Source organism: Stegostoma tigrinum, chromosome 10, assembly GCF_030684315.1.
Source record: "Stegostoma tigrinum isolate sSteTig4 chromosome 10, sSteTig4.hap1, whole genome shotgun sequence".
Lineage (NCBI taxonomy): Eukaryota > Metazoa > Chordata > Chondrichthyes > Orectolobiformes > Stegostomatidae > Stegostoma > Stegostoma tigrinum.
The window spans coordinates 78,955,196-78,972,433 of record NC_081363.1 but is presented as its reverse complement, the minus strand read 5'-3'; the positions used below and the strand labels follow the sequence as shown (position 1 = coordinate 78,972,433).

The window sequence follows — 17,238 nt, the reverse complement described above, 5'->3', positions numbered from 1 at the left end:
TCTGAAATTCCCATCCTTGTTTCCAGACACCCCTTGTTATCTGTAGCTCTACAACACTCTGGCGATATCTCTAATCCCCCAATTCTAGCCTGTTAGGCACACCTTATCTCATTACTGGTGGTCCTCCTTTCAGCTGTCTAGGTCCTGATCTCTGGAATTTCCTTTTTAAACCTTTCTTCCTCTCCACCCCTTTCCCCCTTTTAGTCGTTCCTTAACATCTATCTTTCTGACCAAGACTTTGGTCACTTGTCCAGACTCCTTACATGGCATTGTATCAAATTTGTTTAAAGCCTTTAATCTTTCTATATGACAGACTGAGGTTGGACTAAATCATAGAATCCCCACAGTGTGGAAACAGGCCATTCAGCCCAACAAATCCACACCGAACCCCAAAGAGCATCCCCCTAGACACATTCCCTACTGTTTCCCTATAACCCCACATTTCCCATGGCTAATGCACTTAACCTAAACACCCCTGAACATTATGGGAAATTCAGCATGGCCAGTCCACCTAACTTGGAAATTTTTGGACTGTGGGAGGAAACCAGAGCACCCAGCAGAAACCCATGCAGACATAGGGAGAATGCACAAACTCCGCATAAACAGTCGCCCAAGGATGGAATCAAACCTTGGGTCCCTGGTGCTGTAAGGCAGCAGTGCTAACTACTGAGCCACTGTGCCAGCCTAAATGGCCCATTTCTGTGTTATAGAACAAAGAAACCTACAGCACAGGAACAGGCCCTTCGGCCCTCCAAGCCTGCGCCCATCAAGATCCTCTGTCTAACCTGTCAGCTATTTTCTAACGGTCTGTGTCCATTTGCTCCCTGCCCATCCATGTACCTGTCCAAATATATCTTAAAAGACGCCAACGTGTCTGCATCTACCACCTCCGCTGGCAACGTGTTCCAGGCATCCACCACCCTCTGTGTAAAGAACTTTCCACGCATATCTCCCTTAAACTTTCCTCCTCTCACTTTGAACTCATGACCACTAGTAATTGAGTCCCCCACTCTGGGGAAAAAAGCTTTTTGCTATCCACCCTGTCTATACCCCTCATGATTTTGTAGACCTCAATCAGGTTCCCCCTCAATCTCTGTCTTTCTAATGAAAATAATCCTAATCTACTCAACCTCTCTTCATAGCTAGCACCCTCCATACCAGGCAACATCCTGGTGAACCTCCTCTGCACCCTCTCCAAAGCATCCACATCCTTTTGGTCATGTGGCGACCAGAACTGCACACAGTACTCCAAATGTGGCCGAACCAAAGTCCTATACAACTGCAACATGACCTGCCAACTCTTGTACTCAATACCATGCCCAATGAAGGAAAGCATGCCATATGCCTTTTCGACCACTCTATTGACCTGCGTTGTCACCTTCAGGGAACAATGGACCTGAACACCCAGATCTCTCTGTTCCACTTACTTTTCCATTTACTATATAGTTCGCCCTTGAATTTGATCTACCAAAATGCACCACCTCGCATTTGTCCGGATTGAACTCCATCTGCCATTTATCTGCCCAACTCTCTAGTCTATCTATATTCTGCTGTAATTTCTGACAGTCCCCTTCACTATCAGCTACTCCACCGACCTTAGTGTCATCAGCAAACTTGCTTATCAGACCACCTACACCTTCCTCCAGATCATTTACATATATCACAATCAACAGTGGTCCCAGCACAGATCCCTGTGGAACACCACTGGTTACAGGTCTCCAATTTGAGAAACTCCCTTCTACTACTACTCTCTGTCTCCTGTTGCCTAGCCAGTTTTTTTTATCCATCTAGCTAGCACACCCTGGACCCCATGTGACTTCACTTTCTCCATCAGCCTGCCATGGGGAACCTTATCAAACGCCTTACTGAAGTCCATGTATATGACATCTACAGTCTCTTCCTCATCAATCAACTTTGTCACGTTCTCAAAGAATTCTATTAAGTTGGTAAGACATGACCTTCCCTGCACAAAACCATGTTTCCTATCACTGATAAGCCCATTTTCTTCCAAATGGGAATAGATCCTATCCCTCAGTATCTTCTCTAGTACCTTCCCTACCACTGACGTCAGGCTCACCGTTCGATAATTACCTGGATGTTATGTTCCATGCCTTTTATTTCCAGACTTTCTATTTAGACAGTTTTTGTTTTACATGAGCTCACAAATTCCTCCTTCATGAGCTCTTTCTCCAGACTCTGTCTTGAGTGAGTGAACCTATCATTATGATTGTACCATGATTTTTTTGTAGACTCATTCAGTTACTTCAACCCCCACAACACCCGCACCAAAGTCTCTGTTCCCAATATTTACACTTCTATCCTTTCCCCCATCCACCTCACCTCCTAAACATCTCAAATATTATAGGATTAGTCTTTGAGGCAGTTTTACAATGCTCCCTGATCTCACTTGCATTTATTGCTCATGTTGATGATCTGTTGCACTCTCCATTTCTCTCAACATGAATGTTGCTAGGTATTTGCAGAGCTATTGGGTTGGAGTCTCTGTCCTTCAAGATCAGGCTCTCTGCCTATGTTTTGCATTGATTTTCTTGTTAAGGATACCAAGTTCTCCAGTTTCTCCTTATAATACTTTGTGCTGTTTGACTGCATTATTCTTTTCAACAACAGTTCTTTCAGTTATCAGTGTTAGATCCAAATCCATTCCTGACTCAAGAATTGGTGACTCTATCGCTCGAGAGTGGTGTTGAAGTTCCTAGTTTGTTTTTCTCTTTGGTCTCCATCATGTTTTCTCACTTCTCTTTATCATAGAGCATAAACTCTTAGTATCTTCAAAACATTATGATAGCTTATTCAAAGTCTTCTCTGTGTTTTCAGTTCTCCTGTTAGTAATTTCTTATGGGTCATGATCAGTTGATCTACTGGATACATTTTTCTTCAGGAGTTGCTTTATAGTTCAAATTCCTCTTTCTTCTTCACCACTTGCTTGTGGGCAATAAGGTGAATTTCATTGGATAACTGAACCCATAATCTTTGACAAATTCTCAAACTGCTCTTTTGCAAATGCAGCCGTATCAGGAATACTGTGAGTTGAATGGATTCATTTTAATGATATTATCGCGTGTCTGCTCTGACACTATGTAAATGATTTATCTCATGACTAATAGTGGATAATGATTCACTCTTCTCCCTTTGAACTTAAACAAGTTTTATTTCTACCTTTTCCCAAGCCTTGGTGGAAATGTTGATGTTAATGAAGGTTTTTTCTTCTCCCAATAGTTGATAGCCAAGATTGATGGTTGAATATTTAACAAATAAGCCTTGAATACCCAATTCACCATTGAGCTCTTACTCAATATTTTGATATTGTGTGATTAGAATATGTTATTATTTTGGAACTTGGCTCTAAAGTAGAGATAATTAGGGGTTTGGTTTCCAGTTCTATGAGGGTAATGTGTTTTTTAAGGGTCAGAAAATAATTTTGTTTTAGCAATGTGTCAAACTAACATTTCCAAGTTATTATGTGGCTTAGGCTAGATGACTAGATGAGCTACCTGGAGATGATTGTTGAAGTCTTTACTAAGTTGAGTGTTTACTACCTATAGAAAGAGGGCCAGAGGCCAGAAGCAGTTCAATTCAGAAGAAAAGATTCATAGCAGATGTGAAACTTAGCAGCCTCAAAGCAATCAGAGAAGAGTTAGTTAGTTAGTCTGTCTCTTTTGGGGAGATAGAGAAAATCACATCCGGTATATATGCAGCGAGTTGTCAAATGGAAATACTTGCAACATCGTCAGTTGGGTAACAAATTTAAAGGATGAAAACTGGAGTAGTAGTTCACTGAGATTAAATGTCTGTAATGGATATTGCTGGGGTTGAGAAGAGAAGCCAAACATTTGGTTCAAATCTTAGTCCTGAAACACAGTCTGAGAGCTTCTAAAATGTCCATGTTGCTACAAAAGCTTCTTTTTCAATTGTGGAATATTGTTTCTCTTTCTGATAGAGATCTTGAAGCATAATACACCAGCAAGTATGTTCTATCTTTCTGGACTTACAGTGACATTATACCCAGACCTGTGATGGATGCAGAAATTCTTGCTGGTAACTGTGTATTGTAATGTGCTAGTACTTCGGAAGAAGGAAAAGTATTCATAATCTTTTTGAAAGAATTTCACTTGTCAATATTCCAGCACCTCTAGGCCCAAAACGTCAGCTTTTGTGCACCTCAGATGCTGCTTGGCCTGCTGTGTTCATCCAGCTCCACACTTTGTTATCTCGGATTCTGCAGCATCTGCAGTTCCCATTATCTCTTCCAGCACCATTGGTAGCTTTGTCTCAACAGCCCCCTCTACAGTTCAGTAATCACTGACAGATTATACATGAATTTCTCTAAGAACCTTTTTAGTTCTGTTCTCTGGCAATATGTTTGATCCCTATGGTAAATTATTCTGTCCTTTCCCTTAGATTAGGTTAAACATTGCCCTTTAGAATATTTCAGGTGCAGGACACTCTTCCAAAGGATAGTGTGTTGAAGTAATAATGATGAAAAGGCACTATAAATGTAGTTTGTGGCTGTGATTCCTGGACTAAAAGTATTTGCCAAAATCAACTGAGAGTGTCTGATTTTGTGAGCATCGTACGGTTCACTAATGTAACTCAGGTATCACTGGAAGGATCACATGTTTTCCGGCTTTATTGCATTCAGTCAGGTCCAAGCAAACCCGATTATCCCCATTTACTTTGGAATCATTGACAATAACTACACACCACCGAGGGGGTACTGTGATCAGTGAAGTCACCTCACGTGTTTCATTCTTTAAATTTCTGTCCTCACTTTACCCACCATGGTACCTTTTTTAGAGCAGGTGTCTTACCTTACGTGGAGTAAAAATGCAAACTGATTTCATATTTGCCTGTAATGTATGTGGTTCTCACCCTTCTTTACATCTAGACCTGACAGTAGTTGAGGAAATTCTTTTGCAAGTTCTGTAATGCTTTCTTTCTCAGCAATTTCATCTATTTTATAAACCTGTTCTGATCTCAAGCACCTTTCTTGCTAAGAGGTGAAAAAGCCACACTTTTTCTGTAAAATGTAAAGTGGCTCTATTATCTTGCTGTCCTTATATTTTATCCTTGCCATCTTTTACTTTCAAACTTGCTCCCCTGGCCTTTCAGTTTGATTGTTGCATATTTAACTTGATCTGTTCAAACCATTTTAATATTCAGGCCTTATACAAACATCAGTTGCAATCTCTAGTTTAAACTCAGTAAAATGTTCCTCTACATTGAGACTTACCAAACAATATTTACTGCCTAGGTCAATAATCCCTCCTACATCGTATAATGTCTGTGGTTCTCCTAGTTCCTGGACCTGGTTACGTTCAATACTGTTGTCTTTTACTTCATGTGATTACAATTTTGGAATATTAACAGTTTTTAAAGTGACTGGGTTTACCACAGTTGTGGCACTCTGCTCCACCTGCTGGACAGTCATCGTGTTTCTGTGACTTGTTTCAGCCAAATCTAAAGTATTTCCAAACGGGAATTCATAGAATCCACACCAAATCTCCAAAGAGCATCTCACTCGGACTCTAATCCACCTCGCCTGTACATCCCTGGATACTATGGGGAATTTAGTGTGGCCAATCTACCTAACCTGCACACCTTTAGACTGAGGGAGGAAACCAGAGCACATGGAGAAAATCCACACAGATAGAGGGAAAACATGCAAACTCCACACAAATTGAACCCAAGTCCCTGGTACTTTGGGGCACCCACTGACCCATAGTGTTTTCCCATTTTGGTGCACTATTTTTGACAGGCTTTGATGCTGACGTATTTTCTGCTTTTGGACCTACAAACTTCAGAAACTTGAGAAACATGTCTCCTTGAGATCTCTCTCTCCAAACTCTCCCTCACCTATCATGTAACCAATATCATTGATACATTATGATCTCATAGACTTCTCATGGTAACCCATTACTCCACTGTGTATACCACATCTGTCTTATTCTCTTTATTAATATGATTAGTAAGTTCTTGATAAATGCATTTTGAATCTGTCAAGCATAAGTTGGCTTTAACAAGTCTTTGTCTTGAATACATCTGTCTGTAATATTTCTTTCTCCCCTGCACAGCATTCCATTAATGTTCAGGTTGCACGGCTTGTCTTTCGTTTCCAGACTTACATGACATTGAGGAATGCTGACTGAGGTGCTTAAAATGATAGATTAGGCCTCAACGGGTGAGAGAAAAACTAATTCCAGTGGCAGAAGAATCAAAATCAGGGTGTCTAATCCCACAATTACAGCCTGGGCTTTCTGGAGTGAAACCAGGAATTACATAATCACACACAAAGTACCACAAATGTGGTGTTTTCTCCCAGTGATAGCTTGGCTCATTTAGACCTTTCAGCCTCAGGCCCAATGGGTTTCTGTTTTATTCTTATATGGGAATGTGGCTGGGCCAGCATTTATTGCTCATTCTTAGCTGACCTTGAGAAGGTGGTGGTGAGTTGCCTTCTTGAACCGCTGCAGCCCATGTGCTGTAGGCAGATCCCTTAGGGAGGGAATTCCAGGATTTTGACCCAGAAGGAACAGTGATGCATCTCCAGTCAGGATGGTGAGTGACTTGGAGAGGAAACTGCAAGTGATGGCATTGCTTTTGCTCAGTAAGGTGATCAAAGATTCTGGAGCAAAATGGTTAAGGGATGGATCAACCAGAATCTTGCTTACTAAGAAAGCATGCTGGGTAACTAGAAGTGGATTACTTCTGTTGCCATGTTTTAATGGTATCTAATTAATTGAGGTAAGCTCCAGAATAGGCCGGGTGCCTCATGTTTGGAGCGTAAGCCTCAGAGGTGACCTTTGTGGAGGTGGTGCATCTGCTGCCATTGAACTTTGAAATAGTAGAGGTAATAGTTTGGGCGACTGCTATCAAAAGAAGTTTAAAGAGTTGCTTCGTACTTCCTGTAAATGGTACACATTGTTGCCAATTATTAAGTGGTGAATAGGGTGCCATCTAGCAGGCTCCTTTGTCCATGACAGCATTCAGATTGTTGAGTGCTGTTGGAGACATAATTCATCCAGACAAGTGGGGAGTATTTCATCATACTCCTCATTTATACCTTGTGGCCAGGTTTTGTCACAGATTAGTCAAATGACAGCCTTAAAAAATTATAATCATAGAATTGCACCTTACAATGTCCCAGGAAACACCATCAGCATCCAGAGTGTGCCCTGTCCTACCAGCAGGACAGACCCAGCAGGGGTAGCAGCACAATGGCATTTAGTTGAGAGGGAAGTCCTCAATATTGACTCTAGTCTCATGGCATCAGATCAAATATGGGCAAGAAAACCTCTAGCTGATTACCATGTACTCCCCCATTCTTACTTGAACACCACTTGGAGGAAGCACTGAGGGTGGCAAGGGCGCAAAGTATATTCTGCAAGGGGATTTCAATGTCCACCACCAGAAGTGGCTCAGCAGCAGCCCTACTAATGGAGCTGGTTGGGTCTTAAAGGACATAGCTACTCGACTGAGTCAACAGTAGGTGGTGAGGGAACCACCAAGAGGGAAAAACCTATTGGACCTCGTCGTTACCAGTCTGCCTGCTGCAGTATCAGTAAGAGTGAAAACTGGACAGTGGAGACAACATCCTGACTTCACATTGAGAACACCCTCCATTGTGTTGTGTGGCACTATCACCGTGCTAAATGGGACAGACTTCACACAGATCTAGCAACTCAAGACTGGGCATCCATAAGGCACTGTGGGCCATCAACAGCAGCAGAATTGTACTCCAATCAATCTGTAACCTCTTGGCCTGGCATATCCCCCACTCAACCATTACCATCAAGACAGGGGGTCAGCCCTGGTTCAATGGAGAATACTGGAGGGCCTGCCAAGGGGAGCACCAAGCGTAGCCCATCAGGCATAGTTGAAAATGAGGTGTCAACTTGGTGAAGCTATCCAACAGGACTACTTACATAGCATAAGCAGCAAGTGATGGAAAGAGCTAAGTGAACCTACAACCAAAGGATCAGATCTAAACTCTGCAGTTGCCACATCCATTTGAGAATGATGGACAATTCATAACTCTCTGAAGGAGGACACTCCACTAATATTCCTAGCCTCAGTGATGGAAGAGCCCAGGACATTAGTGTGAACGAAGCATTCACAGCAATCGCAGTAACAAAGTGGATGATCCACCTGAGACCCCAGCATCACAGATGTTAGTCTTCAGCCAATTTGATTCACTCCACATGAATTCCAGGCACTGGATTCTGCAAACCCTTGGGGCTCTGACAGTATTCCGGCAACAGTAATGCAAATTTGTGCTTCAGGGCATCCTGTACCCCTAGCCAAGCAGTTCTAGTACAGTTACAACTGTCAATCCACTCAACAATGTAGAAAATTGTCCATGTATGTCCTGCACACAAGAAGCAGGACAAATCCTGGCCAAGATAACAAAATGTGGAGCTGGATGAACACAGCAGGCCAAGCAGCATCTCAGGAGCACAAAAGCTGACGTTTCGGGCGTAGACCCTTCATCAGAGAGGGGGATGGGGAGAGGGAACTAGAATAAATAGGGAGAGAGGGGGAGGCAGACTGAAGATGGAGAGAAAAGAAGATAGGTAGAGAGGAGAGTATAGGTGAGGAGGTAGGGAGGGGATAGGGCAGTCCAGGAAAGATGGACATGTCAAGGAGGCGGGATGAGGTGGTAGGTAGGAAATGGAGGTGCGGCTTGAGGTGGGAGGAAGGGATGGGTGAGAGGATGAACAGGTTAGGGAAGCAGAGACAGGCTGGGCTGGTTTTGTGAGGCAGTGGGGGGAGGGGAAGAACTGGGCTGGTTTTGGGATGCAGTGGGGGAAGGGGAGATTTTGAAGCTTGTGAAGTCCACATTGATACTATTGGGCTGCAGGGTTCCCAAGCGGAATATGAGTTGCTGTTCCTGCAACCTTCGGGTAGCATCATTGTGGCACTGCAGAAGGCCCATGATGGACATGTCGTCTGAGGAATGGGAGGGGGAGTTAAAATGGTTCACGACTGGGAGGTGCAGTTGTTTATTGCGAACCGAGCGGAGGTGTTCTACAAAGTGGTCCACAAGCCTCCGCTTGGTTCCCCCAATGTAGAGGAAGCCACACTGGGTGCAGTAGATACAATATACCACATTGGTATATTGCACATTATACCAATGTGGTATGTTGTATCCATTGTACCCGGTGTGGCTTCCTCTACATTGGGGAAACCAAGCAGAGGCTTGGGGACCGCTTTGTAGAACACCTTCGCTCGGTTCGCAACAAACAACTGCACCTCCCAGTCGCGAACCATTTCAACTCCCCCTCCCATTCCTCAGATGATATGTCCATCATGGGCCTCCTGCAGTGCCACAATGATGCCACCCGAAGGTTGCAGGAACAGCAACCCATATTCTGCAGCCCAATAGTATCAATGTGGACTTCACCAGCTTCAAAATCTCCCCTTACCCCACTGCATCCCAAAACCAGCCCAGTCTGTCTCTGCCTCCCTAACCTGTTCTTCCTCTCACCCATCCCTTCCTCCCACCTCAAGCCACACCTCCATTTCCTACCTACCACCTCATCCCGCCTCCTTGACCTGTCCATCTTTCCTGGACTGACCTGTCCCCTCCCTACCTCCTCACCTATACTCTCCTCTCTACCTATCTTCTTTCCTCTCAATTTTTGGCCCACCCCCCGTCCCTATTTATTCCAGTTCCCTCTCCCCATCCCCCTCTCTGATGAAGGGTCTAGGCCTGAAACGTTAGCTTTTGTGCTCCTGAGATGCTGCTTGGCCTACTGTGTTCATCCAGCTCCACACTTTGTTATCTTGGATTTTCAGCATCTGCAGTTCACATTATCACAAATCCTGGCCAATTTGCCTCCACTCTACTCACAGTGATCAGTAAAGTGATGGAAGGTGCCAGCAATAGTGCTACCAAGCAGCACCTGCTCAGCAATAACCAGCTTGGTAACTCTCAGTTTGGGTTCTTCCAGGGTCACTCAGCCCTTGCCCTCATTACAGCCTTGGTTCAAACATGGACAAAAGAGCTGAATTCCAGAGAATATAACAAGATCTGGACAATATCCAGCTTGGGCTGACAAATTGGAAGTAACATTCATGCCACATAAATGGCAGGCTATGACCATCTCTGATAAGAGACAACCTAACCACTGCCCCTTGACATTCAATGGCGTTACCATTGCTGAATCCCCCACAATCAACATCATGGAGGTTACCATTGACCAGTAACTCAACTCGACTTGCCACATAAACAAAATGATGAAAACAGCAGGCCAGAGGTTAGGAATACTGTGGCGAGTAACTCACCTCTTAACTCCCCAAAGCGTGTCCATCCCCTACAAGGCACAGATCAAGACTGTATTGGAATATTCCCCACTTGCCTGGATGGGTGCAGCTCCAACAACACTCAAGTAGCTTGACACCATCCAGGACAAAGCATCCCTTCCAGCCACTCCCTCCAGCACAGGCAGTTACTAGCAGCGGTATGTACCATCTACAAGATGCACTGCAGAAATTCATCAAGGCTCCTTAGAAAGCACCTTCCAAACCCATGACCACTTCAGTGTAAAAGGACGAGGGTAGATAGCTGAGTTTTCACCCCGATTCCCATTGACTGTAGTTTTCCTTGGGCTCCTTGATGCCACACCCCTGTAAGTTCGTCTCCAAGCCACTCACCATCCTGATTTGGAAATATATTGCCGTTCCTTAAGTGTCGCTGGGTCAAAATCCTGGAACTCCCTCCCTAATGGTATTACAAGTATATCCACGCCAAATAGCCTGCAACAATTGAAGAAAATGTTTCACCAGCACTTTGTCATGGGCAATAAATACTGGGCCCAGCCAGTGATGCCCACATCCCATAGATGAATTTAAAAAGTTGCTTGATGTATTACACACCACAGGATCCCAAACTTTAACTTGCTGTTTTATGTCTACAGTGTTCACATGGCTCCTGGAAAATGGTAACAGCCAGAATGTTGACAGCAAGAATTCAGAAATGGTGATAAATGTCCAGGGGTAGATGGTTAGACTCTCTCAAGTTAGAAATAGTCATTTTTGGTTACTTCCATTTATTAGCCTAAGCCTCAAGCTTGTCCAGATTTTGTTGTATTTGAAAATGGAATGCTTCAGTATCAAAGGAGTTGTGAATGGTGTTGAATATTGTGTAATCATTGGCGAACAGCCCCACACTGACCTCATGATGGGGGGAATGTCATTGATGAAGCAGCTAAAGATGATTGGGTCAAGGACACTACCCTGAGGAACGCCTGCACAGATGTACTAGAGCTGAGATAACTGACCTACAACAAGAACAACAATACTAGAAGCTACGTACATTAATACATAGGATCCTGTTTTATGCCTATAAGAAGAATTCATACATACATTGCCCCATTTTGACTAGAGAAAAAAATGGGTCATGGAGACCGCCAACCCATGTTGCTTTCTAATGGTAGTTTCTGAACCAATCAAAGTCTATCTGAGATAACAAAGTGTGGAGCTGGATGAACACAGCAGGCCAAGCAGCATCTTAGGAGCGCAAAAGCTGACGTTTCGGGCCTAGACCCTTCACCTGGCCTGAGAACTCAGATTGACAGTTAACTGTTCATGCTGATGATGGCTGAATCAATCATCACTCTCTTTCACTACTCTATTAAGTCTGTGTCCCTTTTTCAAGTCTGTTCCTCTGTCCTAGTCTTGATGAGTGAAAAAGGAAGAGCTTCAACTTTGTCTTTTTGGAGCAATGTTTAACCATAACATCCTTTCTTTGTGCTCCTCTAACTCCAACTATTAGAGAGTTCTGCCTGCTGGTTCCCCTTGACTTCAGTTTTGCTGGGGATTCCTCGCTCCCACACTCAGTCAAACATTGCCTTCCGAGAGCAGTTGTTGCATTTCCCCTTATTGGCTCAGTTTGTTCCTGTGCAAATGCATCATGCAGTTCCTTTGTATGAATCATTACTTCTGACAGGGCAGTCAAGAATAATAACATATCTGTGGGGAAATTGCCGAGTGATTGGGTGGGTGGGTGGGTGGAGAGAACGGTGGGCAGGGCAGGGGCAGTTGGGGGTGGGTGGGTAGTCTTGGCAAAATCTCTTTTAAAACACAGACTTCTTAAACTCATTCTCTGCAGCGTCACCAACATTCACTTGCCCTGGAACCATTGCTGTGTCTTTCACCTCCATAAGGAAATAGAAGTTTCAAACTGGAGTTGCTTATGTAGTCATCAAAAGAATTCTTTTTGAAAGTGAGATTGTTAACAAATGGAATTGATGTTTACATCAAGCTATTGATAATTATTTAAAAATCACCTGTTGATGATTGGGACCATCATTTACTGATTGGGACCATTTTTACTAAAAACCTTTTTTAACTTTATTTTAAAATATTGATTTATATAGCATCTTTCACAACTTCCGAATGCTAAAAGTGCTGCACAGCTATTGAAATACTTCTGAGGTGTAATCACTGTTGTGGATAATGATGGTAGTGGTCAGTTTACACATAGGATCGCACAAGCAGGGATCAGATAATCTGTGTGTTCTTTTAAATGATGCTATTATGGGATAACTATTGGTTTGGGAGTCTAGAATGGGATTTAAACTCTCAAGCCCCTGATACAGAGGCAAGAATGATCCATAGTTGAGTTCAACAATTCGGAATCTTTTCCTTTATTCTTTAAGGGATAAGCGTTCCCCAGTAAGACCAGAACTTATTTCCCATGTCTAATGGCCCTTGAACTGAATGGTTTTTTCAGCCATTTCAGAGAGCAGGTAGGGGTTAACCACATTACTCTGGAGCTGGAGTCACCTGTAGGCCAGGTCAGGTAAGAATGGCAAACTTCAATCTCCTAAACGGGATGAACTAGATGGGATTTAATGGCAATCAAGGGTTTATCATCACCAATGTTTGTGTGGTGGGACTTGAATCACTGTATGCAAACTATTAGTCCTGGGGTTTCTGTTCTATTGCTCCAGTGACTTTACCACTTTGCCACCATCTGACCCAGAGCTTATTGGGTCTTTTAGTTCATGAGGAGATTTGGTTTCAGGTATCAGATCATAAAACTGCTAGAAAATAAGGAAGAAAGAGCTTGCATTTATATAGCACTGTTTAGGACATAGAGTTATACACCACAAAAACAGACCTTTCGGTCCAACTTGTCCATGCTGCCCAGATATCCTAAACTGATCTAGTCCCATTTGTTGGCATGTAGTCAACATCCCGCTAAACCTTTCCTAGTCATATACCCATCCAGATGCCTTTTAACTGTTGTAATTATACCAGCCTCCACCACTTCCTCTGGTATTTCGTTCCAACAAGCACCATACTCTGCATGAAAAAGTTGCTGCTGAAGTTCCTTTTAAATCTTTCCCCTCTCACTTTAAACCTATGCCCTCTGGTTTTGGACTGTCCTAACCTGGGAAAAAAGACCTTGGCTATTCACCCCATCCATGCCCCTCATGATGTTACAAAGCTGTATATAAGTCCCAGGCCATTCAGCTTCTCTCTATAGCCCAAACCCTCCAACTCTGGCAACCTGCTTGTAAATTTTTTTCTGAACCCTTTCAAGTTTAACAGGCACTTCATGCCCTACAAGATACGCTTGAAACCTAGCCACTGTAGTGGTGTAGGAAGCTGAAAAAAGGAAGGCTTCAGCATTAATGTGAGTTGAACAGACCTCTCATATATTAGATTTGATCTTTCTCTATAGCTGTAAAACCAAGTTCTGTTTTCTGTTCTATTACCCTAATGTATTTATATAAGGTATGATTTGCCTGGATAGCACACGAAACCATACTGTATCTCAGCACATGTGACAGTATTAAATAAAACTTAAATTGCCATCACTGATCGAGATGGATGGAGCCCAAGAAACTCAGTGCACAAGGCCTTCTGGGAGGATCTGTCCATTTGTGTTTATCAGGCATTTGAGTGTGTTTATTGCCCTGTGTGGTTGGTATAGCGAGATGTGTTAACTGAATGCCCATTAGCCTCTAATCAATCCTTGTCTGATTTCCATGACAGTTTACTACCGCAAGAACAACCGGTTCCAGGCAGTGAGCGTGAAGCTGCAGAGCCCAGAGTACAAGCTGAGTAAGATCAGAACCTCAACCATCATGACTGATTACAATCCAAACTACTGCTTTGCTGGCAAGGTGGCATCCCTCAATGAACTCAAGGAAGTGCCCAGGAAAAACATCTCCTTGCTGAGGTGGGTGACTTTAAAACTCTCAAAACGAGGTTAGAATCATTGAAACTTACAATGCAGAAGGATGCCATTAGGTCTGTTGTAAAAACCAAAACTGCATATGCTGTAAATCAGAAGGAAAAACACAAGTGGTCTATTGAGACTCTGAAAATCCTTTTAAAGAATTGTTTAATTGATCCAACTTCAACTCTTTCCTTATAGTCCCTAAAAATTTAAATTTTTAAATAAAAATTTTTAAATTTACAACCAAATAAGTTTTGAAAGTCACTGTTGAATTTGCTTCCTGTGCACTTTCAGGTAGTGTATTTCAGACCGTCAGTTCCACCAAAATTCATTTGACAACACCTTCCAAACCTATTACCATCTGGCAAGACAAGGCCAGCAGATACATGGGAACACCACCACCTGCAAGTTCTCCTCTAAGCCAGTCACCATCCTGACTTGGAAATATATCGCTGTTCCTTCATTGTCACAGGGTCAAAGTCTGAGAACTACCTCCATAAGGGCATTGTGGGTCTATCTGCAGTACATGAAGGCAGCTCATCACCATCTTCTCAGGGCAAGTAAGGACAGGCAACAAATGCTAACCCAGCCAGTAACTTCCACATCCTGTGAATAATTAGGAAAGATCTGGGAGAAAATTATCTTTGTCTTTCCTATCCCCTACATTCCACCCTGCCCCCAAGTTTGTTGGTCATAAAGTCATTATCCCTCTTTACTGCTACTCCAATCAATGGAAAGTTTCCCCCTATCCATTCTATCAAAATCCCTGATAATTCTGAACACACTTCCATCTTCCTCTCACCCAGTTGTCTTCTAAGGAGGATGATCCAAGTACCTTTAGGTGGCTTGTGCTAGAGCACTATTGAGCAGCCCAAGCACAGCAAGGTGGGCCTGAGCAAGGGGGTATCATGAAGTTGAGTTGGGTTTGTTGCAAGATGCAGGCAGACTCCTGTTGCATTAGGAAAGAATGTTATCCTTAACCATTTTTGATCTCATTAACTGTCCCGCTCGTTAAAACAGCTTGGAACCTGTACAGTGCAAGCTGCGCCCAGCCGTCTGTAAAGTCTGAAGAGGGGGATCAGTGGGGATCCTGTTTGAGATCTACAAAATTGTAAAGGGCATAGACAGGGTCAGTTGCAATGAACTTTTCCTTTGGTGATGGGTCAGTTATTAGGGCATGCAGATTTAAGGTAAGGGGCATGAGGTTTAGAGAGTATTTGGGGAGAATTTTTTTCCCACAGGGTGGTCCATATCTGGAGCACAGTGCCTGAAAGAATGGTACAGGTGGGAACCATTACAGCATTTTAGAAGTCTTGAGATGATCACTAAAGCATACAACACTATAGACCAAGTGTTAGAGTAGTTAGTTGCTTGATGATCGATGTGGACATAGAGTCATACAGCACAGAAACAGATCCTTCAGTCCAACCAGCCCATGCTGACCATAATTCCAAACAAAACTAGCTCAACCTGCCTGCTCCTGGCCCATGTACCTCCAAGCCTTTCCTATTCATATACTTATCCAAATGTCTTTTAAATGTTGTAGCTGTACTCGCACCCATCATTTCCTCTGGAAGTTCATTCCACAACGAACCACCCTCTGTATAAAAAAAATGCCTTGTTTCTTTTTTAAATCCCTCTCCTCTCACCTTAAAAATATGCCCCTTGTGTCTTGAAATTCCCTCATCTTAGGGAAAAGACAACTCTAATTAACTCTGTCTATACCCCCTCATAATTTTATAAACATCTTTAAGGTCACCTATCAAACCCCTATGCTCCAGTGAAAAATATCCCAGCCTATCCAGCCTTTCTTTATAACCCAAACCTTCCATACCCGGCAATTCCTGGTAAATCTCTCCTGAACCCTCTCCGGCTTAATAATATCCTTCCAAAACTGGATGAGTAGTTCTGGACACAGTATTTCAGATCTGTGACTCTATGACTAATTATCCCCAATGTCTTTGCCAATAGTTATCCCTGAATGAGCATCACACAATCTGTCTTCATCACATTATGAGGGTCCAGGAGATAGCAACATGCACATCAGAATCCCTACAGTGCTGAAAGAGGCCATTTGGGTCCACACCATCCTAGCCTGCACTCTACAGGGCAATTTAGCATGGCGAATCGGCCTAACCTGCATATCTTTAGATTGTGGATAGGAAACTGGAACAAACCCACACAGACCCAGGGCATTGTGCAGACTCCACACACAGTTGCCCAAGGCTAGAATTGAACCTGGGTCCCTGGCGCTGTGAGGTAGCAATGCTAACCACTGAACCACTGTGTCAGCCATTAGAATGGCCTGGGATCTTGGCTTGGCAGAAATTGTTTTGAGGCATGAGAGCCTTTCCTGCGGATGGATCAGGTGATTGTTTGTTCACCAGATGTGTTCCAGACATAGTCAAGGTAGCATCCTTAGGATTTATGGGTGTGTAGGTTAGCTCCATATCAGGGAAAGGTGCCAGACTGAACAGAAGTAAAGGTTTTGCTGGGAACAAAGATGTTAAACATGTACACTTGGGAGCAGTTTTTTCAAGTTGTAGTGAATAGTCATTGTGGAATGGGGATGAGGAATCTGGCCAGAGGCTAAGTTAGGGTGCAGGTGTCGTTTGGGCCATCTTTATTTTTGGAACAGATGCAGAATACAATGGATTTGGTCGTGGATCGGGGAATGTGGCTGATGAGGGATTAAAAAAGACTTGCATTTATAAAGCATTTTTCATGACTGCCAGATGTTTCAAAGAGCTTTACTGCCAATGAAGTGCTTTTGAAAGCATTGTCACTGTAGCAGTGTTGGAAATGTGACCAGCAATTGACACACAGTTTGCTCCCAGAAGCAGCAATCTGATAATGATAGATTTTGTGATGTTCACTGGGGGATAATTATTGGCAAGACATTGGGATAATTAGTCATAGAGTATTATAGCATGAATAAAAGCCCTTTGGCCCATCATGTCCACTCTAGTCATCAAGCACCTAATTTGGGTCTGTAGTGTTGTATGCATTTCACTATGCCAAAGTAA

At 43.2% G+C, this 17,238-nt stretch overlaps 1 protein-coding gene across 1 annotated transcript in view; it reads left to right on the top strand.

The window, feature by feature from the left end:
- ltk (leukocyte receptor tyrosine kinase) overlaps positions 1–17,238 on the top strand; it is a 168,004-nt gene that overhangs the window by 129,729 nt on the left and 21,037 nt on the right. The window contains exon 12 of the mRNA XM_048537569.2: positions 14,026–14,212. Coding sequence (XP_048393526.1) covers positions 14,026–14,212 — 187 coding nt within the window. The remainder of the gene's footprint in view (positions 1–14,025; positions 14,213–17,238) is intronic.